General features: G+C 37.3%; 1 protein-coding gene across 1 annotated transcript in view; it reads left to right on the top strand.

The window, feature by feature from the left end:
* The window catches only part of ggt5b (gamma-glutamyltransferase 5b), a 47,603-nt gene extending 23,481 nt beyond the window's left edge, over nt 1-24,122 (top strand). The window contains exons 3-12 of the mRNA XM_036594740.1: nt 659-754; nt 6,602-6,797; nt 7,555-7,715; nt 9,780-9,926; nt 11,261-11,391; nt 12,677-12,858; nt 13,363-13,454; nt 15,525-15,637; nt 22,046-22,156; nt 23,283-24,122. Of these exons, the coding sequence (XP_036450633.1) occupies nt 659-754; nt 6,602-6,797; nt 7,555-7,715; nt 9,780-9,926; nt 11,261-11,391; nt 12,677-12,858; nt 13,363-13,454; nt 15,525-15,637; nt 22,046-22,156; nt 23,283-23,429 (1,376 nt within the window). The 3' untranslated portion in view covers nt 23,430-24,122. The remainder of the gene's footprint in view (nt 1-658; nt 755-6,601; nt 6,798-7,554; nt 7,716-9,779; nt 9,927-11,260; nt 11,392-12,676; nt 12,859-13,362; nt 13,455-15,524; nt 15,638-22,045; nt 22,157-23,282) is intronic.
* Nucleotides 24,123-24,590: the final 468 nt, after the last annotated feature.

The raw sequence follows: 24,590 nt of genomic DNA, 5'->3' as shown, positions 1-24,590 counted from the left end.
GCCTATCTGAGTTCCAGACTAAAGTAAGCAAAAACTAATGTTACTTTTGCCTGAACACAGAACACAAACTAGCTCAGCAATGTTTTTGAGCTGTTTGAAGCCATCAATGCTGAGTGGATCAACACTGATGCTTCTTTCATTCCTTGGTTACAGGGACAGAGATGTGTTTGTGTTGTTACAGCTGTATGCTTGAGTAGATTAAGACTTTAGGCCAATGTTATTGTTTGGGCTGATGCAAGATAATGTGCAACTTAATTTACAGTCAGGACTGTTTTTCCTGGGAAACAAGAGAACCGTTGGAGCCAACCCCAGTTTTTGTCTGCTAATTTATTTTTTATTGAGTCATTTGCATTTCTATATTTAACAGCACACAATGTATTTACTGTTAAAGTGTGCAAAACCCTCTGCATATCTTTAAGTGCACATATATCACTGATAATAATAACTTTTCTTGACACATCATTTCCATACACATCCTATTTGGGATGCATCTGTACACGCAATTAAATAAGTATTTCAGAGTGATTGAAGTATTGTATATTATCTGCTGTACATTTGTACTTGGCATATAAGGATTGTGATTTGTGATTGTGATGAGCTTTTCTTTGGAATTCCACAGAGACCAGTCTGTCTCAGATCTGCTGTCCATCTTTTTCAGGAAAAGTGAAAGTAATCAGCTCCAGAGAGACAGTTCCAAAGAACTTCAGGCAGGACCTGCTGCAGCACTGTCCCAAAACCGTCAAACTCACCACAGGTTGGTCTCTAAACTCCTGGGCAAAAAAATAGGCAGAGTCCAAAATGGCAAACATTAATCTTTTAATGGTCTTAAGAACAAATCATTAAAGAAACAGCTGCAGTAAGTAAGTGTGGAGAGATTTTAACATTTCTCTATGGATTCTTACCATCCAAAACCATCAGTAACAACTATTATATTTTGGGCTTGGCCAATTTTTTTGCCCAGAAATGTAAACTCCGAACTTTAACTGGGGGGGGGACACTTCATTGCAATAGTCCTATATAGCTGATCCCAAAATGCTCAAATGTTGATAACAAAATATTCGGTAAACAGTTGACTATCGGTAGCATTAGCATCCTGGGTTATGCTCAGGGCCAGGGTGGGACCGTTTTTCCTACCAGAAGTTATATGATGCAGACCAGCCCACCAACTCTACACACACTCACCATGGTGTAAGAGGTCAGCCTGTACCGCCGGTGGCCAGCATGGGGCCGAGGCAGCACAGTAGAAGAGCAGGTGGATCTCGGTCAAAGAACTCCAATTCCCAGAATCCCCAGTGCTAATTAGCAATGAGCAGGCACACTTGTTGGGCTGAACTTAAAAACCCACACCAGCAACAGTTCTCTGTTGCACCTTTGTAGAAGGATGAATGACACGGTAGACAGAGGTTTGCATTGGAGAAAAAGACAGGAAAAGAGAAGGAACAGAAAAGGGAGAAGAAAAAGGAAAGAGAAATTCAGGTAAAAGCAAAAGAGATCTGAAAGAAAAAGAGCAGAAAGCTGAGCTGAATAGTTAGGAGCTCAGTGTTGTGCTGTGGTGAACTCTCAGTTTTCTGTCCTTTCAGGAACAAAAAGAAAGCTTTTCCCTTTGTGACTGAGGGAAGATTTTGTACTTGTAATTTTGCACGTTGTATCTCGGCTTCTTCTTTGTTTGCCCTTTCCCACCATTATTTTCATCCCACCACTTCTTCAAGTGGTTTCTCCACCTCTTCTTATACCTCACCAGTGGCACAGTAGTAAAATGCCGATACACCGAGCAGTGGCTCGAATCCGCGATAGGCTGATGCCTCGGAGTATCAGAATAGCATTATCACTTGTCTCACACACACCCTCTACCTTTATTAGGGCAAAATCCCTGTCTGCAAAATTAATAAATTAATAAATAAATAAAAATAAATAACGACTCTGAACTTGGGTCCACCACCCCATCCCGTAACACGTTGCATTTGTAACTCTTGTAATTTGTAATTCCAAAATTTATGTATTTTCTTCTTAATTACTTACTCTTATCTACGGAGCCCCGCTGGTGACATCCTGTATAAATTAAAGATAAAGCGTGTCCACAACTTAGTAAGGTGTGAAAACAAGAGCCTAATGTGTGGCCACCACTGACTTAGTAAGGCACGATGTCATTGCCATGCCTTACTAAGTGTTGGCCACACATTAGGATCTTATTCCCACGTGTTAATAAGGTGTGGCTATGCATTATTTTTTATTTATATGGGATGTTACCAGCAGGGCTCCAAACTTATCTATTATTTGTTATTTATGTGCTTTACTGAGAAAACCAAGGAATCTAGTAGAGGTCTGTACTCCTGCTGTACCCACCACAATATCCTGCGGGACTAATTCTCAGTGTTGTGTGCGGGAGCGGATGGATAACCAGCCCACTGCATGCAGGAGTGGGACGAAGCACGCATGAAGAGAAATCCCACAAATTAATGAACAGCCTAAATAAAATAGAACAATCACTAAATCATATATAAACAATATAAAATGATAACAGCAAAACAGTAAAAAAAAGTCATTCTGAAGAGGTGTGAAGCAGTCGATCTGTGTTTACTGGGAATAAATGGCGTTTGGTAAAGTTACTCACAGTGAGCCTGATGACCATGGCTGCTGTGTTATTTCAGCAGAGAATAATGTATTTGTGAACAGACAAACACATTATTGTCAGATACTGGATGTCAGTTCACCTTGACGGAACTGTGTGTGCGGGAGCAGTACTAAAAACAGTCCAGTGCAGACCTCTAGTATCTGGCTAGTCATAAAATAAAAACTGGTGAACACTTTTGTCTTAAATGTGACAAAATCATGACCTATAATATGCTAAAAACAAATGCTAGCTAAGTAAATTGAGGTCCTGACAACATTTCTCACTGCCCACCTGCTCGGTTCTGTCCTCATCCTCCTTAAGTAGCACCTTGTTTTTTTTCAGTTTTTGCTGCTGCTGTCCATCTTCATGATTCACATGTTACAACAGTGAAAAAAAGTTACATGCTAGCACTCGTACAGGTGAAACAGGAAACATAAATGAGAAGCTAACTTCAGCTCCGTCTTATGTCTCTCCACGGGTTAATCTCCTTCCTCCTGGTTTAAGCCTTAAAATACTACAGACACACAATGAATAAATTAATGATGTAACATTTTTGTCTGAAACATAGTTTGTCTGAGTGTCTTTCTGCTTACATGCATTTATACATTAGCTCAGAGTAAGTGACCCAAAACTAAACCATCCCACTGAGAATTCTCCTGACCCTCCCAATTACCTGTCTGGCACTGGTTACACTTTTAAAAAATAAACATGCAAAAAAGGGGTCTTTAGAGCAAACACATTTTTAATTCTCTAAAGATCCTGTCAATGGATGGCTCTTTAACCCTTTAACCCTCTGGGTTCTCTCGATTTGTTCATCTCTTCATAAACTCTCTTTTAAAGGCTTTTCATATAACATGATGATCATACGTTTTATATTTAAATACTCCATTATCTTCATCACTACTTTCCAAAACCGCTGCAGCAACTTCAGCAGCTGTAAACTCTCTGCACACCATTTCACATGTCTCTGATCAGTCTGTTTAATTCTAAAGATCTTTTTGTTTGTGTACCTTTGTGATAATCCAGCACAGAAATACAGTGCAAACATTTCCTGAATCTGTAGAGTCAGCCTTTTCTATTCCATCTTATCACAAGATCATACATGACTTACATCCGGAGTTATGAGGCTATGAAGAGGGGCTGAGATGCACGTCATCTGCCTCTCACCATGTGGAACTGTTGGATTCATGTGTCCGTCTACATTCTGTGTGAAACTGACCAATGGACACAAAGGAAATCACTAAGCACTGACCATCATGCCGTAAACCCTTCATTCTTCATTCGGTCCACATCAGAGACACATGTGAAATGGCATGCAGAGAGTTTACAGCTGCTGAAGTTGCTGCAGCGGTTTTGGAAAGTAGTGGTGAAGATAACAGAGTATTTTGATATAAAACATATGAGCATCATGTTATATGAAGAGCCTTTAAAGGAGGATTTAAGAAGATATGAGCAAATTGAGAGAATGAACTCAGAGGGTTAATAACGTGGTTTCTCACAGCTGTTGTCGTCTTCAGTTCCTTACTCTCATACAGGTAGAGACCCGTAGAGTTTAAGGGGTGAATGACATGGTGAGCAGTCACAGTGTGTCCTCAAAAAATGTTACCTAATCACGTTATCACTTCAATCGGAGTGTCCTGAGTGCTCATGTTTTCTGGCTGTTTTGTAAGTTGAGTCTTTTCTGTGTAAGATGACAGATATCTGTAAGATAAACAGAATTTATCACCGCGGAAAGCCTGTTTTACTCGTTCTTCGTCGTTCTGAGAGATGATTCTGACATCTGAGACCTGCAGCCGGTGTGTAAACGTGACAATCTATTCATAACCAAAAGGCGGAAATAAAACAAAGAAACACACATGCTTTTCTAAACTAAGTGTGGGAGCCGCTCTGTAAACTAAACAATATGATTGTGAAACCAGACCACTGGCGCTCCTCCAAAACTCTGCTATTAAAGCTATAACAGGGGTTATGTCGAAACGAGGAACAGCACGTTTATTTTTCATTCCTGACATCAGCACAAAGGCTTTTGTTGTGAAAATGAACGAACCTCTACAATTAAATTAAAAATGAATATAGAATTCTTCCTAATCTCGGTGATTTAAGACTAAACGGATAAATAAAGTCACTTTCTGATGCCAGCATCTCAAGCAGAGCTCAACCCCAGTATGGCAGGATTTTCCCCCACTTTAAAGGTGCAGTGCGTGAGATTTCAGGGGCTCTATTGGCGGAAATGGAATACAGTATACAAAAGTACATTTTCATTTGTGTGTAATCACCTGTAACTATGAGTTGTTGTGTATTTATTATCTTTGAATGAGCCCTTTTAAATCTACATATGAGCAGCTTCTCTTCCAACAGAGGCCTCTGGGCATGTTCCCACAGTAGCCCAGAACGGACAAACCAAACACTGACTCTAGAGAGAATCCTTGTCGAAATGTTCTACTGCAGCACTTATGTATTGGTAGATCCATAAATAAAACTCCAGGTAGGATATTTTGATAGCTTAAATCTCCTTATTAAAAAGCATTTAAAAAGGAGTCAGTGGTAACACTTTCTATGAATGTCACGTTTGTAAGCATCTATAAACACATTTATAACATGTTATAATGCATTCATATGGCATTATAAACATGATTATAAACATTTATAAAAATGAATTACACTTCATAGCCATGTTTATTATACATTATGAATTGTTAATATAATGCATTATAAGTAGTGTTAATAACATGTTATACTGTCAGTGCCAAGTAAAGTAAAGACAATTACCAAGCTAACGGTGGTGTACATTGACTTTCCCTTGTTGGGTAAAACACTGATGGCAGCACTACTGTAAAATCTGACATTTGAAGCTTGTAATGTGCTTTATTGTGTATGTTTTAGTGTTTCAGTAAATCCTTCAGTAAATGCTTCAACTTGTAGCCTCACTCTTAACACTGGAGGAGGCTTTAGTACAGGCCGTTTGGTCTGACATTCAGTTTCACCAGATCAGAGACATGACGGTGATTTTTCTCCAGACTCAAAGTCGTTTAGCTTGAGGAATGATGCCGTTCTGACGCAGAGGTCTGAGGATGTCCTAAAATGTACCCCGTAGCCCTGCCTACGGCTAATTAACATATATTTGTATGTTGGTCAGTTTGAAAATGAAAAAGCAAAGTGTGAAATGAAAAGTAAATCACCAGCAGGTATTTCATTTCATTGTCAGTTCTGGCAGGATATTTGTGCAGATGTTTGGAAAAAGAAATGGCAAAAAGAGCTTTGCCTTTACATTTTATTGTTTTAACTTTTTACTTTTTTGGCTGGATTTGCCTTCCATACTCGTTCCCTCTCAGCTCAAGCGCTTTTAAAAAGAGCAGAGAGGGAACAGAGAGAGAGAGAGAGAGAGAGAGAGAGAGGGACAGGCAGCAGCAGCAACAACAAAACACTGAGGACAGAATTGAAAAGCTTACTTTTAAAAGGACTGAAAAGTCTAGCTTAAGCCACAGAACAGTGGTCAACTTAGCGTTGGTTTTGTTTTGGTTTCATTGGTTCTGTTTGGTTGTTGTGTTTATTTGGTTTGTGAATTAAACTGAAATGGCTGCTGCAAACCCTGCCTCCAGTGTCCTCCTTGAGCCTGGGGTAGCGCAAGACATGCTACAGTAACATTAACACGAAGGCCAGTGTAAAGTCTTTAAGATAAACAGACACATGCTAATCTGTTATAATCTTACTAGCCTAGCTGCATAATAACTTCACCTCATGCCTTTTAGTTTATGAAGATACCAAACATGATAAATTCACTAAATGATGTTTTTATTCCATTAAATCTATATGAGTGTAAAATGAACTTAGTGGTGTAGCTGTGCTTTGTACTTTCTGCTACACAGTGCGATGCTGCGCTACGTGTTCAGTGTGCAGTAGCCGATAAGAAGAAACCCAAACATGTCTTGGCTCCGCTTTAATCTGTGACTTTTTTACTTCAATGCTCTCATTGTTTTTTCTCCCCTGCAGGCCCACAGTGGATTGGAGTTCCAGGGGAGTTGCGTGGTTATGCTCGTGCTCACGCTCTGTATGGGAAACTGCCATGGGCTCGACTGTTTGAGCCAATCATTAAACTGGCCCGAGACGGCTTCCCCATGCCGGAGTACCTCGCACAATTCCTGCAGCATAAATTCATCAAACCAATGGTGCAAAATTCCTCACTATGGTACAGCAACACATTCACTTTTATAGCATTTTTATAGTTTTATAGCATGTATTTAAACTCTGAGGGTCTGTAACTCCACAGATCAGCTACTCACTCTTAGAACTACAGAACTTACACATACACTTCATAGTTTTACTGAGTAATTTACATCAGTTATGCCTAATTAACTGTAAATACTGAAGAGAGATACTTAATAATTAAAAATTCTTACTAATATGTAATAGCAGTGACTGAATAATGAATAGACATTATTGAATAATTTATAGAGAATATTGAATAAATCATACTAGACACTGAATATGTTATAGTAGATGCTGAATAATTCATAGTTGCTACTAAATAATTAATAGTAGTTACTGAATAATGTATAGACATTATTGAATAATTCATACTAGATATTTATGAATTTGTAGTAGACACTGAATAATACATAGCAGTTACTGTATAATGCATACACATTACTGAATACTTTACTACTACTACTACTACTAAATAGTTCATAGTAGTTGCTGAATGATTCATAGTAAATACTGAAAAACTCATTGAATAATTTATAGTGGATACTGAATAATTCATAGTTTTTACAGAGTAATTGATAGTTGTTACTGAATAATCCACAGTAGTTTTTCATGGTAGACTGAAATAGTTAAATATTTAGTGGATGATAAGCCTAAAATAATAACATAGTAATAAGTAATGGCGGCCTGGACTGTATAAATGAGGTTTTTCATCCTGTGGTTCTCTGTCTCATCTTTAGTGAACTGTTCTGTCACAAGAATAAAACGGTTCTTGGTGTGGGAGACACACTCAGGTACCCCAAACTCGCTGACACCCTGGAAATCATTGCCAAACAGGGGGCCGAGGCCTTCTACACCGGCCAAGTCGCACAGGATCTGATTCGGGATGTGCAGGAAGCAGGTAAAGCATGTGTAAAAACAAGTTTAAGACATGGTGCCAATTTTTAAATGTAATGTTTATGTAATGTTCCATATATTATTTTAACTTTTCAATGAGTTCAGAAAGAACATCTGCAGTGGTTTAGTCATTCCGCGCCAGCCTTGACCCGTAAGACCGGTTATGGTGTCTTTTTCCATCTGTAGTAGCGCCAACTCAGAACCAGGAAATACCCAAGAAAACTACACAAACAAGCAGCTAACTGCTAACAGGCTAATAGCCATACACACACTACTCACCACAGAATACGTTTGATTCCATCTGTCACTCCAACTCCTTCTGGCAGAGCAAATTATTTATTAAACACTTGTTCAGACATGGTGTGGGTTCAGCAGACATGACTAAGGTTACACCAACCCTGTGACCTTCAGATTGTTCCTTGTATACCATAGTAAATAATAGAGCTGGGTATTGCCTACAACCTCATGATATGGTATGTATCACGATACAGAGGCCAGGATATGATACGTGTCACAATATATATTGATTTTGAATGATGATCATGTCCTACACAGAATTTACTACAGCAGCTTTATCATTCTGTACAACAGCAAAGACAAAGCTTAAAGGATCGCACAACTCAAAAAACTCAAAATTCAGACTCACAGAGATCTTAAAAGTAAAATAAAATAAATCTGTTTCTGTTCCCAGGGTTATTAATAAGTGCAAATAAAAAATTCTTGAACTTTTAAACTTAAAATGACCTTTTCTGTTGCTTTTAGTTTTTGATGCTATAGTGAGTGCTTTTACATGCACTTAATAATCCGATAACTGCAGAGAATCAGATTTTGTCAGTAATCCAGTCAACGCATCAGTGCACTTGAGTAATCACATAATGGGGAAATTCCGGGTCTGCATGAGGCAGTAGTTGGATTTCTGCTTTGCAACGAGCCAATAAACTCACAGAATAAGACGTGATGTAAACGTAAACTTCATGTCGCAGCTTTTTAAAAAAAACATCTCGCCACTTTACCTGGAAACATGAACATACATCTTGTAGAAAATAAAGAATATTTTAATCCCTCATTTCGTCAAGCATGTAATTGGTTTCAATGTCACTCCAAAAGTGTTTTGTTGCCATCTCGTGGCAACGCTGCTGACTTATTTCTGGTCTGTTTTCGCACATGTGCAGACTGAGAAATACGAAAGAAATCAAAGTAAGAGTTTACATGCACTGAGAAATCTGATTACTGGGCTAAAATCCAGCTCTCTTTATTGGATTTCTTAATTGGATTTTTAGATCATAGTACACTGTTTAAATGACTATTTGAATAATAATATAACTGCAGAAATCCGACTATGATCTGATTGTTGAGTGCATGTAACCGCACTCAGTAATATTCTGGTTTCACTTCTATTTGCTCTCATTTATATTGTTCATATTTGCTATCAGATAGATAGATAGATAGATAGATAGATAGATAGATAGATAGATAGATAGATAGATAAAATAGCATAAATATTATGCAGGTGACAATGCAGTGGTGCATGTCACATCCAGTGAATGAACCAAGAGATTAAACACTGTAAATGATAACACATGTTAACACTTTTTATATGCATGGGTGTATAAACAAGTGTCAGTGCACTACTAGATCTACTAGTGTATTGTGTGTGTGAGAATATTGTGATACATATCGCACACTGTGAAAATGTCTTTTAAGTATCGTGGTATGATTTTTTTGCCACATCATCCAGCCCTGGCTGCAACCATGACGATGAAGCTCTGAATAGTCAGCTTGATTTAATGCATTATGCATTTAATGCATTCATACAACTCAGAAAATCAAGCTCAAATTAAACTTTAATTCAGCATCGCAGTCCAAACTCGATAGATGGTGTTTATGTATATGTATGCACAAGTGATATGGTTTTTCTCTAAATACACCTGATTAAGCTTTAATATGGTCAGTTATTATAAACCAGGATATGTGAATGTTTGGATTAAAAATAGTTTGAAAAGTGAGGTGTTATCAGTGTCCATGCAGCATGAAGCAGCATCAGAATGCTTTCAAATGTGTTTCACAGGCGGACAGTTATCTTTGGAGGATTTGGAGTCCTTTGAGGTCAGAGTGGACGAAGCGCGGACGGTCTTGCTCGGAGAATACAAGATGCACATCCCTCCTTTGCCAGCAGGGGGCGCTATGATCAGCCTTATTCTCAACATCATGCATGGTTGGTCTCTTAGCTCTGGAGAAACATCTGAATAGCAGTGATATGCTTTAATCTAAAAGGTGCTGGTTTAACTGTGTTGATTTTGGAATCATATAATTGATGAAAATCAGTTAAGTGTGAACTATTTGTGTGAATTTTTAGCCAAGGGCTCTTTTCAAATGTGAATGTTGTTTTTATTTATTAAATTCCACCACTGTTATCAGCGACATTTTATATAGACTATGAATCACACCAAAATAATCGATCTAAGTCATATTGTGCTGAAATTCCTAAATTCCTTTGCTAAAGAATCATAATCAAATGAAATATTTGTGAGATCAGAACATTACAGGTTTAAAGATTCATTTAGATACAAATCACTTTCCATCAATCTGAAGAACAATTTCACCATGCAAAGAACCATTTCTTTATGCAAAAGATGGTAACACTTTCTATGTAAGCATCTATAAACACATTTATAACATGTTATAATGTATTCATAAGGCATTATAAACATGGTTATAAATATTTATAAAAAAGAATTACACTGAATTACATTTTATAGCCATGTTCATTATACATTATGAATTGTTAATATAATGCATTATAAATAGTGTTAATAACATGTTATAATGTCAGTGCCAAAGAAGTCAGTCCCAGCTTGGAGAGCGTAAAGACAAATACCAAGCTAACGGTGGTGTACATTGACTTTCCCATGTTGGGTAAAACACTGATGGCAGCACTAGTTTAAACTCTGACATTTGAAGCCTGTAATGTGCTGTATTGTGATGTTTTAGTGTTTCAGTAAATTCCTCAGTAAATACTTCAACTTGAAGCCTCACTCTTAACAATGGAGGAGGCTTTAGTATAGTATGCTTCACTTTACTTAGAGCAGACAAATGCGACTTATGAGCTCTTATAATTTGTTATGATCAGTACTTATAATGCATTATGGTAACAATTCATAATGCATAATAAACATGGCTATAACATATAATGCATTTTTATAAATATTTATAGCTATGTTTATAATGTCTTATGCATGCATTATAACATGTTATGAATGCATTTATAGAAGCTTACAAAGGTGACATTCATAGAAAGTGTTACCCAAAAGATTCTATAAGTGTTCATAGTTCTATATAGAATCATTTTCTTTACTAAAGAACCCTTGAAGAACCATCATGTTTAAGTGTGTATTGCCATGTTGGGGCTGTGCAGAAGAGTATATTATGCCTAAATAATTGTTCCTTTTCTAATATATTGTTAAATGTTGAACAGTTTAAACATTATGAAGCTGATAAAGCTCATGTTTTTATAAACAGTCCTGACTCTGAGCTTTGTGTGATGTCCAGGCTTTGGCCTTTCGCCAGCATCCCTTCAGGGTAACCAGACAGCCCTGACCCTCCATCGCTACATAGAGGCAGCCAAGTTTGCAAATGGACAAAGGATGAAGATAAAGGACCCTCATTACAGCCCTCAGAACGTAAGAACAATCTCAGAACCTTGTTAGTATTCCTCTGCAGTATGTCTGTAGTAGCTAGACTCTCTCTGTGAATCGTGGACTCAGATCAGGGTTTATTTCTGTCCTGTTTTGTTTGAGGACTCATCTGAAACTATTCTCTCACTGCAGATCTGCTTTCTGATGTTAAATCGCTCAAGAAACTAGGTGAACAAGCTGATGGTGTCTCTTTGAAAGAAGAATTTTGGGACCAAAATCAAACAGTTAATCAATCATCCTTTATTTCAACTCAGAAGTACATTGAGGGTGACCCTCATTTACAATGTAGCTGAGAAAATTAAACAAAGTTCAAATGAAATTTATCAACAAAAACAAGTGAAAATCAAAATAACAGCTAAAATGGAAATCGGCATAAAATATCAATAAAATATATAACGAAAACACTTCAAAAGTGAGTAAAAAAAGAACTTAGTAATGTGTAATATTTCCTCATACATTTTGAATTTAATGTATTTTAAAATATATTTGGTTAATATGGCAGTATATTCTGAAATACATTTTAGTGTTTGAAATGTTTTTCAGCATCAACTGCAATGCATTTGAAATGTATAAACTTCAAAAAGATGGTTCTTCAAGGGTTCTTTAGTAACAAAAATGGTTCTATATTGAACCATCAAAAGGATTAAATGGTCCTCTACATGGTGAAATCGTTCTTCAGATTTAGGAAGATGGTGCTGTAGATGGTTCTATACAGAACCTTTTTGAAAAGGGTTCTATATAGCACCAAAAAGGTTTCTGCTATTGTTACACGCTCGTATTGTAACAGTAACGTAACCCTTTTTGGTTCTATACAGAGCCATTGTCTTTAGTAAAGAACCTTTGAAGAACCATATTTTTTGGGAGTATATTTCAAATGTATTTTTTTTCCATATAGAGATTTATGCGTGCAGTTAGCATCATGCTAATTGGTGGGTCTAAGCTTCCATTACTTGTTAGCTACATTAGCCTCGTAGCTCCAGTGCTAAAACTAAAGAAGCAAACCTCAGACACCAAACAAGTCTTGGCTGAGCGACTACATTTGAACTGGGGAGTTTTTTTTTTTTTGCCAAACTATCGCTTTAATTTCTTTTTTGGAAGCTGTGAAAGTTTTATCTCAGTGACAGCGAACGGCCTTGAACTCAACAAACAGGATAAAGCTCTTAGAGGATAACAGGAAAGTGGTGTTAAGTGTGACATTAGTCACTGTCTTCACTATCGGACTGAATAAACCTGCTGCTCAGACTTCCTGCTGGGATGTTTCCTCTCTTAGGTTGACAACATGATGGACTCCAGCTTTGCTGACGAGGTCAGGGCGATGATCAGGGATCACTCCACACACCCAGCTTCCTTCTACAACATCACACCGTCCACCGACCGCTTCGGGACCACACACATCTCTGTCCTCGCAGCCGACGGCTCTGCGGTGTCTGTCACTAGCACCATCAACCACATGTGGGTGTCCATTATAAATCACATAATTCATACTGGAGATATTACTAGGGTTTTATTGCTGATTAACTAGATGTTTTAGGCCCAAATCATAAAACAGTGTCTCAGACATCAGGCAATGTCTTCTTAACAGTTTAATGTAATAACTTTCTGTGAGGGAGCTTTTAACGTAAAAAAAACAATAAAGATTTTCTTTAAAGAATATTTGAGAACTTCCTACATTTTTTCAAGAGTTTTATTTAAGAAAATTGGGCCTCATTCTCCAACCGCTCTTAAGAAGAAGTTTCTTCTTAAAACCCAATTATGCAGTTTTCATTAAGGTTCTGACATTCACCAATGTTTTCTTATTCGGGGTTTGTTCTTAGGTAAGAACAGAATCTACACGTAGATGTTGGAGAATGAGGCCCAGTATTCTTAATCAGTCATATTTGCAGATTTCAAGTGCTATTCTTGACCATATGTTTATTTGTTTGTTTACTTGTTTGTGTTTCTTGTTTCTGTGTGCAGTTTTGGATCGTTTGTGCTCTCTCGTAGAACAGGCATCATCCTGAATAACGAGCTGGAAGATTTCTGCGGCAGAGCCAATTCTATATCTGCAGGTGAGAACCGTTGTATCTGTGCTCAGGTTTACCCATCAGTGCACAGTGACAAAGGTTCTGTGTGACGGGCTGACGCTGCTCTCTGGCCTCTTGTCCACTGCATGGGCCAAATGGTTCTGAGCGCAGAAGGTAACCCACACAGAACATTTAAAAAGTGGGAACAGCCAGAGAGCTTGTAGAGAGAAGAATTACTACTCTGTAATGTCTCCCAGGTTTCTCAAACACTAGAGGGCGCTTCTGAGCAAGTCCAAAATGAATCTGTTCAGATGGAGCATTTGAGCAAAATCATAGTTTATAAATGCTTAAACATTTTTAATATGAAATGATAAAATATTTTAACGCCGCTGTGATATTTTTAAACGCTTTTAAACTAGAGTTATAGGAGTTTTAAACAACGCTTATGTATGTACATCAGTGAGTGTGAACAGCCAATGAGCTGCTCCACTCGCCAACAAATCAGCACTCAGTAGCAGTAATGTTAGCGTCCTGCTACCCAAAACCCGTTTGCTGTAGAAAAAAGGAAGAAAGACAGGTACATTTTCTTTGCTTTTTTAGTGAAATGCATCCTTCTGCTTTTTAAAATTAAAGGAAAGCAAGTGATTAGAATAATTAGATAATTATAATTAATAATTAGAAATTATTTCAACGTTTCCCTTTTAGCCGTTTAGCTCCTTTCGCCCCCATTCATTGAGGACGCGCTCGCGGGCTCCCTCTGCTGTTTTGTAGTCATGTTTTTGATATAACAAAGGAAACAGGAAGTAGCCAGAACCCTCATAAACTGGCTCTGGCTCAGCCCAGCTTTTTAGCACGGTTAGCTAACTGGTTTTATGGTTGGTTCTATGTTTATGTCGGTATTATGCCACCACATCCTGTTGCGTTATTTCAAACTTAAGAAACAATCAAGTAAGTTCAGTTCACACACACGGACGGCAAATGAATAAGCAGAGCACTATTTTAAATGCACCATTCAATGAACGTCAAAGCTTCAATCTAATACCAATTTCTAAATGCTCAACCGCACTGATGACCAGGAGAGAGTAACTGGTTAGCATTAGCTGAGCTAGCATGCTGTGCACCACAAAACAGGTTCAATTCTGACTAACAAATGTTTTACTGACACAAGTTTAGATGATAATGACACAAATCTGAGGAAGTGAAGTCAAGCGGCTGATGTTAGAGGGACAGAAAGCCAAAATTAAACCTCTTCTCTGGTGTCTGGAGCTGGAGCCTCCTAGCTAAGCTAATACTAACCGGCTCCTCACTCCTAACTTAGCATAGCTGAAGAGATCCAAACACCCAGCGCATGTTTTAATTTGACTAACTGGTGCTCTGCTATCACAAGTATAGATGATAAAAACTTACAACAGCGAGAGCAAATTTGACTGATTGATGGTGAAGTAAGAAAGCCGAATCTGTGTGAACCTGTTCTTTAGTACTTTAAGCTGTTCTGTAGTCCTGGGCTAAGGTAACACGAGTGCTCAGTGCCTCCCACTGCAGTGTGGGCTCAGTTCACTAGAACCGATGATTAAAACGCCTGTTTTGAGGATAACGGATTTGAATGACTAATGTTGAAGTGACAGAAAGATAAAAAATAGACTTGTTGTGTGGTGCCTTGTTGTGGTTACCCTGCCAGGCGATGCTAATGCTAATGTAGCTAGTAATCTGGCTACAGATGAAACCCACCACAGTACAGGCTGTTTCAGTAACAGTTGCTCAAATACCACCCATTTAGAGGATAAAGAATCTGAGAGCAGCCGAGAGAGAGACTGGAGTTGGAGTGACAGACAGAATCAAACATGTTTTATGGTGGGAAGTGTGTTATTAGCCTGTTAGCAGTTAGCTGCTCATTTGTGTAGATTTTTGGGGGTATTTCCTGGTTCTGATGTAGCAGTACAACAGATTTAACAGCTCACCAGATGAGACACATCTTAAAACATTATAAAAACACTCTATGCTCTTAAAAAGATGGTTCTTCAAGAGTTTTGTAGTAAAGAAAATAGTTCTATATAGCACCGCCATTTCTATAAGATTAGAGTTATGCTATAATGATGAACCTGCTTTATTTTTTAGGGGAGCAGCCTCCGTCCTCCATGGCCCCCACCATTCTGCAGTCCAAGGACCGAAAGAAGATACTGGTTATTGGTGGATCTGGGGGGAGCATGATCACCACTGCCATTGCACAGGTTAGCACCACCTACAGGACACTTGCTCTAACACAGTTAACGCAGTTAGCTCTAGCATACATATATACATATATACATGTTGAAGCCAGTTTGGTTGCATATAGAGCCCTATTGGAGCTGGATTAATATGACCTGGGACGTGGTGTAATTTGAGTGATTACTGACTCTATGATTTTAATCCAGTATGAATCTGCCATGTCCGAAGTATTTACAGTCTGCTCAGGCATCTAGTGCCTTTCAAACACTGCTGTCATTCAAAGCGCTTCACAAATGAGAAAATACAGCAAGATTTAAAATTAAAATAAAGGAGAATATAAATGAAAAACATGATTAAAACAATAGATTTAAAAGAGAAATCTCTCAGTAATACATCCTCCAATAATTCTCCAAACTCAGAGCTTCTCAGTAATAGCAGTCTTGCTCAAATCCACATCTCAGTAACATAATAACAAAACTGGCTAATAGAAAAAAGATGAAGCTGAATTATAATGCATAATGCTCACGTATACATCCACATGATGATTTTTGATCCGGGCTATTTGGGTTAATTTAGGGGAAATCACAGAGATCCTTTATCCTGTACAAACCAGTCAGAAAGTTCTATATAGCACCAAAAAGTGTTCTTCTAATGTAACGTTGTCAACCATGTAACAATAGCAGAACCCTTTTTGGTGCCATATGGAACCATTTCACCATGCAAAGAACCATTTAAGCATGCACATGGTTCTTTGAGTGTTCATAGTTCTATACAGAACCATTGTCCTTTCTAAAGAACCCTTGAAGAACCATATTGCAGGTCGACGTTTTTCATTTAATCACCAATTCTGAAAAAAGAAGCATGCTGGAAGAAATGATGTAATAGATTAATCATAGCATGGCATATTATTTATAATTTAGTTACTCTTGTTCCCAAAAAATTCCTCATATTTCAAACATTTTGATTAAATCTCATGACAGATAACCAGAAACACTGAGTGATTTAATCCTGCACGCACAAAAGAGATGGTTCTCTAAGCATTCTTTGATAAAGAAGATGTTTCTATATAGAATCACGAACACTCCAAGAACCCTTTTCATGATTCATGATCAGACTGATCGATTATGTGCTGTAGATGGTTCTAACTAGAGCTCATATTAAACAGCACTTTGTAATTTCCTTGTAATAAATTGGATAACGCTGCATAACAAACCCACCACAGAGAGGTGCCAGAGTGCCATGATCAGATTCTGCACAGCATTTCATCAGACATCATAACAGTGACTCTCAGAAACACAGCTCTGCTCTTCACTTACCGGAACACAGCCTGTCTTTAGTGAAAATTGGAGATAAATAGCTTTACATGAGATTTACAGTTATTGAAATCACACAAGGTTTCAATATTAGAAGTACTGATAAAATAAGCACTGATATTCCAGAGGAACAGCAGCCAAAATGTGTGTAACACAACACGCAAGCACTAACTTAAAGGATATGGAAAGGATGGATGAAAAATTTTGATTTGCTATTTTGTAACACATGAAATAGTGAACAAACTGGTCATCGATAGCCATGTTGGAGGATGTGGGGGGTGAGGAGGCCAATCAGACAAACACAAATTTTGTAAATGTAATAAATTGTGCTGTTTTTGGGAAAATGTCTGTGATGTGGTTAAAGACAATCTGAGTTATTTTAGTTCATTATGAATGCAAAGTTATGTACCTTGAAGATGTGAATGACTACGTTATGGATGAAGACAACTATTTAACAAGGATTATTCTAAAAGCCAGCAAAAAAGCAACAATATGAAATTGGTATAAGATTTAGAATTTTTCTACAGAATAGTGGGCAGAAATTGTAAGACAAATGTATATCCTTGAAAAAAATAATTAGCTGCTTCAGTTGAGAGAAAAAGTCATTGTTAGTAGCTGGAAAAAAGAATAACATTAATTATTTACTGTAAATTTGTGTATTTTATCATATTTTTTGTTGTCTGCCATTTTATAAAGCAATAAGCTGCTTGAGGCCGTACGTTACAGTGATTTTATCAGTTTCTTTTCTTTGACACTCCAAAAATCAAAAAGGGGGAAAAATGTCTATGGTTACAAAACTCTTATCAACGGAGTGTGTTCAAAGGTGTAGTATTGTGCATTCATCTTTAAACACATTCCTTTAAAAAGAGTTTAGCAACCACAGTAAACCATTTTGGCCTCTTTTTGATGTTTTATAATGTGTATTAATGTGCATTACTTATGTATATTTTGATAAAATCTTAACAAACATGTGTCAAAAAAAGAAATACTCATACACACAGTACAGGCCAAAAGGGAATAAGCCAGCAGTGCTTTTTTAAAAAAGTGTAATAAAGCACTAAGCCACAAGAGGGCGTGCATTACTTTGATTTTATCACGGGGAAGGGTGTTCTTAGGCACAATGTCTACTCTGAAGCGAAGTTAAATCCCCTTCCCCATGACTGTAACCCATGCCCTCTTGAGGCTTATTGCTTTTATTAAACACCGGCCAACATAAAATATGATAAAATAGTTTAGGTTATTATCAGTAATAATCAACATAAACTAAAAGTATTTCACAAAGAAATGTAGGTCCCTTAGAGTACAGTATTGCTGCCAAGCAACCATGGACTGCTGAACGAGGAGTAAAATGTTTAGACGCCAGTCATTTTGTCAACTTTTTAACTTATTGTTGTACAACAATAAACAAATCATAACACAGCATTGTTATGTAAAAACCTTCGCTTTGAAGGTACTTTTTGGTCACCAAATTACCACCATGAGTCTTATTTAGCACCAATCCAGCGGCGCCCACTTTTCACACTGGGGCTGGATCTCAAACAGCTCCCTGCTCCCTACAAAGTGCACTACATAGGAATTTAAATACTGGTTCCTGCATCCTAACAGAGCATAATACAGCTAAGAAATAGTCATTTGGGATTCAGACACATTACTAGTCAACAAGTAGTGCATTGGTAACACTTTATAATAAGGGTACATGAACTGGCAGTAATTAAGGCATTTACTAATGAATAACTAATCAGAAAGTAATGAGTCATTAATCAGGAACAAATGAATAAGTCATATATTAACAACCACAAGACTAAATTACTAATGCATGTACTAATGAATGAAGATGAAGGTAATTAAGGCTTTATTCAGTGCCTGAATTAATCAGGAATTCATGTGTTAATTAAGCATACAAAAAGAATGTTAGTACACATTGGCGAACTGCCAGAAGCTCTGTTAGTTTCATTCTATTCATGCAATTTATGATTACCTATGTCATACTGCAATGTCATACTGTTACAACAGAAACATAAACTGTTGTATGTTTAATAAACTGTAAACTAGTTTATTTACTGAAAATAGGCATTTGATTTAATTAAAACTGTGAATTATCTTAATATACGCCACAGTTATTCTGAGAAATACCACCTTCAGAAAATGACAATGTGTTTCCCATTATACATCTATTATTCTTTTTAAAAATGTGCTATATCTAAATGTTTTATTAATGGAAACACAGCATTTTGCAATGTAACACTTCAACCATTTCCACAGCTGGAAATGACTGCTATTTTTCTTTGCCAGTAAATGGCAGTAATTGCGTTAAATGCTATATGTCAAGCGACCATAGAGTCTTGAGTGAATATCTCTAGTACAATGTTTAAGAGCAGCAAATGAAAATACTTGAAATAATAAAAAAATTCAATATTTATCTTTTCGCCTTTTTGCAATATTTCGCATTTTTCTTACTTTTAAAGGTGAGTTATGCATATGCATACTGTATTATATACGTAATTTACATTGCAGATATAATATTTACACGTGGTCTTGTTGTCTGAGTGTTGTGAGTGCTGGTATGTATGTTCATGCCTCACCTCTTTTTAGACTAAAGTGTAAAACATGAAGCTGTTATCTGTGGTAAAACATAACGGATTTGCAGGAACTATTATTTCTAAATTCGTTATAAAGTAGCTTAAATATTTGGTTTGGTGCTTAGTTATTTGCAATAAACCTTTTTGGATTTAATAGTAAGGTGTTTGTGTTTCTCACGAGCGTCGTGTGATTGTAGTAGTAATATGTGGCGTCAGGCACGTCTATTCTGTCTGGTTAAAATCATGTTAATTTTATGCTGCTTGGTTCATTAGTTATTCCTCCTTTGACAGGGACTCTTATTGTGAAGGGCCGTGTGTGCGGTGGCAGCGCTTCACAGGGCCTAGTAGTGAACAGACTGAGTCGAGACAGCGAGGGGGCGCGCTAACTGCCGAGCGTTAACTTAGCGCCATATTCGACCCTTTCTTTTGTGCTCCGTTCTGAGTTTGTCAGTAAAGCTGAGTCACAGACTCGAATCTTCAGCTTGTGTGAGTTATTTAGAAACACCGCTGCAGTATGAATATCTTCGTGACTTTAATTAGCTAGCAGTTCTGTCCGTTTTACAGATGTTTGTGGAACTACAGAACCAGTGTGTGTTGGTTTCTCTTCATTTTCCGTGTTACAGTGACAGATTCACGTGCTCTAGTTCTGTGTATTGTGTAGAAGTCATAAGATGATAATAAAATATGCTTTTTTATTCCTGTGAATTTCGTCAATGTCATGTTTTCATATGAGCCATATTGTAGTTAGCTACTTATCCTTCATCACTGTTCTTGAGAGGGCAAAAGAATGACTGTCATTTTGGTAAGTAAATTGATTAACCCCTGCTATTTTATTAGCTCATGACCTCATCATGAAGAATCAGTATATAATCAGTAATAAAGTGTGATTCGCTCATCACTTTCAGTGGCACAAACATGAACTCATCATGAAGAATCAGTATTTAATGAGTTATAAAGTGTGACTGGTTCATCACTTTACTTTAGGGGGCACAAACATTATGAATTCATCATGAGTTATCAGTAATCACTGCTTTCTTTATAGTGAATTGAGAATTGACACTGCATAGTGTTGTATTTTTCTCACTCTGACACACCTCAACCAGCACAACAGGAGCTTGTAAATTAGCAATTGAGTTCAATCAGGTGTACTAGATCTGGGAAAGCACAAAAATGTGCATACAATTAAGGCTTCTTAAGACCCCAGGAGAAAGACACTCCAATAATCAACTCATTTCTGATTTCAGTGGTAACTGTAGTCTAAACTATTCCCTCATGAGGCACTGTGTATCAATACAGGAGTTAAAACATGTCATATTACTAACATGAAAGATGAATTAAAACTATGGCAACTGTCACAAATGAGGACTAGTTGCAAAACAATGTCAGTGTAAGCTTTTAATTTTACTGAACAGTCACTAGGTGGGTAGAAACAGACGAGGTAACATAAATCAAAAACAATAAACTGAAGACCTGACAGATAGAAACAGGCAAATACAAGGGCTGCTTACACAACAAGATGAAGAAGAAGGACAAGATGATGAGAGGATGGAGCTATAAGAAAAAACTGTTGACTTTGATAGGCATAATATTCCAGAGCACTGTGTCTCAGGGGGATCTTGTGACAACATTAATTAACACATGAATTCCTAATAAATTCAGGCACTGAATAAAAACTTTATTACCTTCATCTTCATTCATTAGTACATGCGTTAGTAATTTAGTCTTGTGGTTGTTAATATATGACTTATTCATTTGTTCCTGATTAATGAGTCATTACCTTCTGATTAGTTATTCATTAGTAAATGCCTTAATTACTGCCAGTTCATGTACCCTTATTATAAAGTGTTACCAGTGCATTGTTTGGCTATAGAGGCTAGAATTTCTTAACTTTCCTAGAGCACTATTTAGGGAGTATGGAGCCATTTGACAGCCTGGGTTTGACATTCAAGACATTCAAGTGACATTTTCTAGCCTTTTATATTGCAGTTTTACAGTTAATCATATTGTAAGTGCTTTAATTCAAGTCTGTGATTTTAGTGATGGAGCTGTTTAGCATGTTTGCTATCTTTTAGCCTGTTAGCTAGTTGACCAGCCTAGTTCTAGATAAGAAAGTAAGTTATCAGCCCCTCAGTTTAAACAGAACTTCTTCACCAGTACACTTGGTGGTCCGTGTGAGCAGCATTAGAGTTAAAGATTATTCCTTTAACAGCACAAGGGTTTTTCGTGGCGCAGTGATACAGAGTTCAGTTCCTGCGAGGCGTTCGGTGTGTGCATATTGAGTATTTTACAACAACTTCAAACATGGCTCAGCCAATCAGATTTTAGGACCGTTTTATATTTGCCAGCAATGCAACAATCACAAGCTCAGCTCATTAATACTCACATTTAAACTAAATGCATTCATAGTTTTCATGTTTATTGGTACAAATCTAGATGGCCTTCAGCAGATTATCAGTGATGCTGATTTACTGATGAAGTTTTAATGAGCATAAACTCACTGAACTTTTTGTTCTCTTTCTCTTTTATTTCTTTATTTCAGTCAGTAATGAACCACCTGTGGCTTGGGAAGAGTCTGAAAGGTGCCATCAGTGAAAAGGTGGTGTTTGTAGATGCCCAGAACTCAGTGAATTTTGAGCCTGGATTCCAGCAGGTACCAGTTCTGCCTTTCACACTACACACACAGTCTAACATCACTAACACAGCTGAAACACTAGTGAAGTCAAAGCTGACAGAACGCACTGTCCTCTCTCATCAAATAACTTTCTTCTTTTTGGCTCTATATTTCTGAATATTTTTGCCTCCTTATATTTACTGTATCAGTGTTCAGCCAGTAAGGAGGCGTCTTCTCACAACTCATTACTCCAAACTCTACTGTGGAAATCAGCTTAGTGCAATCATGAAAATGGGTGCAGCATAACAATGACAATCACAGTTACATATTGCACTTAATTATATGTAATGTGCATTTAATTACATTTAATATGCATTGCTTTTAATATACCATTTTTGGCAGTTTTTAGTTTTCTGCATAATTTGAGCTGCTCTTTACATTGTGTGACAATTTTATGATGAATGGACCAATAGAAATGCCCCAAAACTGCTTTAAATAAAATCACTTCACATTAACTTTCGTTGAAAGTAAAGAATGTTTTTGCCCTCTCCTGTAAACCTACCATTTTGTAGACTTGTTTTTCTTCAAATTAAAATGCAAAATGTGTATTAGCATTTGTATTTCTGAGTATAAAGGCTGTTAAAGTTAATCCAGACTTATGAGGCTATGAAGAGGGGCTGAGATACACGTCATCTGCCTTTCACCATGTGGAACTGGTGGATATGTGTGTCTACATTCTGTGTGAAACTGACCATTGGACATTCAGGAAATCACTAAGGACTGACCATCACGCCGGACACCCTTCATTCTTCATTCAGTCCACATCAGAGACACATGAAATGCCGTGCAGAGAGTTTACAGCTGCTGAAGTTGCTGCAGCGGTTTTGGAAAGCAGTGATGAAGATAACAGAGTATTTTGATATGAAACATATGAGCATCATGTTATATGCAAGTGCACAAAAGCACTTTGCTTTTCCACTTTAACTTTAACAGCCATTATAAACATAGAAATGCAAACGCTAATATCAGTTAGCATTTGAATTTAAGTCTTGACTGATGTACTCACATGGGAAATGCAACTGTAAATACACAGTTTGAATAGTGTTTTGCATTTAAAGTTGATAAAAAGTCCATAAAATGCTGCCATATTGTATTTGTCCTGCAGTCACTGATTGAGGAGATGAGGACTCGAGGCCACATCATTAAGGGCCGGGAGTTCTTCCTGAACGTGGTGAACGCTGTGGAGAAGGAGCACGGCTGCATCAGCGCCTTTTCTGACTACAGGAAGAAAGGGATGGCAGCGGGTTACTGACCCACCCAAATGCCCCACCACACCCACTGCTGCACTGACTGAAGCCCAGACATGTCCCTCAGCATCACCCTGACACTTAATCCGGCGATGGACGCTCCTGGTGTTTGGTTTTGCTTTGGGTGACCTCAGAGGATTTATAGTGACTTTCTTGTGTGTATTTACTGTAGATTACTTTTGCATCTTTACCAAATCAATGCTGAAAAGCCCAATAAGCTCACAGTGTGTTAACAACGTTTGAGGACACGTTCCAAATGATTTTAGATTTGAATAGAAATCTTCATGTTTCCTTCAGCACTCAGACCTTTCAGGTGTTTAAAGCACTTTTGGGCCAAACTAGTTTTAATATGAGCTTTAAACAGTAAACAGTAGTTTGGAAAAATCATCATTTAGACAAAACCTGCTCTTCATACTGAGAAGATACTTTGTTGAACTTGAAACTGATTGATTGATAAGTAAACACAAATCATCAGATTCATGATAAATAACAGGGATTTTTTCATGTTAAAGTAACAGTGAAAAGTTCAAACATCAGAGAAAAGCACACTGTCCAAATATTTCTGACAGGTGGTGAACCTTTAATACAGTCATCTAAATTTGTATCTACACACTGAAAGATGGTTCTTTTGTAAAGACAATGGTTCTATGTAGAACCATGAACACTCATACGGCCATTTGCATGCTTAAATGGTTCTCTGCATGGTGAAATGGTTCTTCAGATTGATTAGAATGTGTTGTATAAGGTTCTATATAAGCACCAAAAAGGGTACTTCTGTTGTTAAGATGTCAAGCTTGGGTACAACAGAAGAACCCTTTTTGGCAATATATAGAACCCTTTTCAAAAAGGTTCTATATAGAACCATATAACACATTATGTAGTGAAATGGTTCTTCAGTTTATATGGTTCTATATAAGGACTTTTTTTAAAAATGCTTCTATATAGCACCAAAAATGGTTTTGCAATTTTTATGATGTCAAGCTTGCAACAATAGCAGAACCATTTTAGGTGCTATATAGAACCTTCTACAGCACATTCAATCTGAAGAACCATTTCTCCATGCAAAAAAAAAAACATTTAATCATGCAGAGGGTTTTTTTGAGTGTTCATGGTTCTATATAGAACCACCGTCTTTACTAAAGAACCCTTGGAGAAACGTAATTCTT

Source organism: Colossoma macropomum, unplaced genomic scaffold (assembly GCF_904425465.1).
Source record: "Colossoma macropomum unplaced genomic scaffold, Colossoma_macropomum, whole genome shotgun sequence".
NCBI lineage: Eukaryota > Metazoa > Chordata > Actinopteri > Characiformes > Serrasalmidae > Colossoma > Colossoma macropomum.
This window is presented reverse-complemented; position numbering and strand designations above follow the sequence as displayed.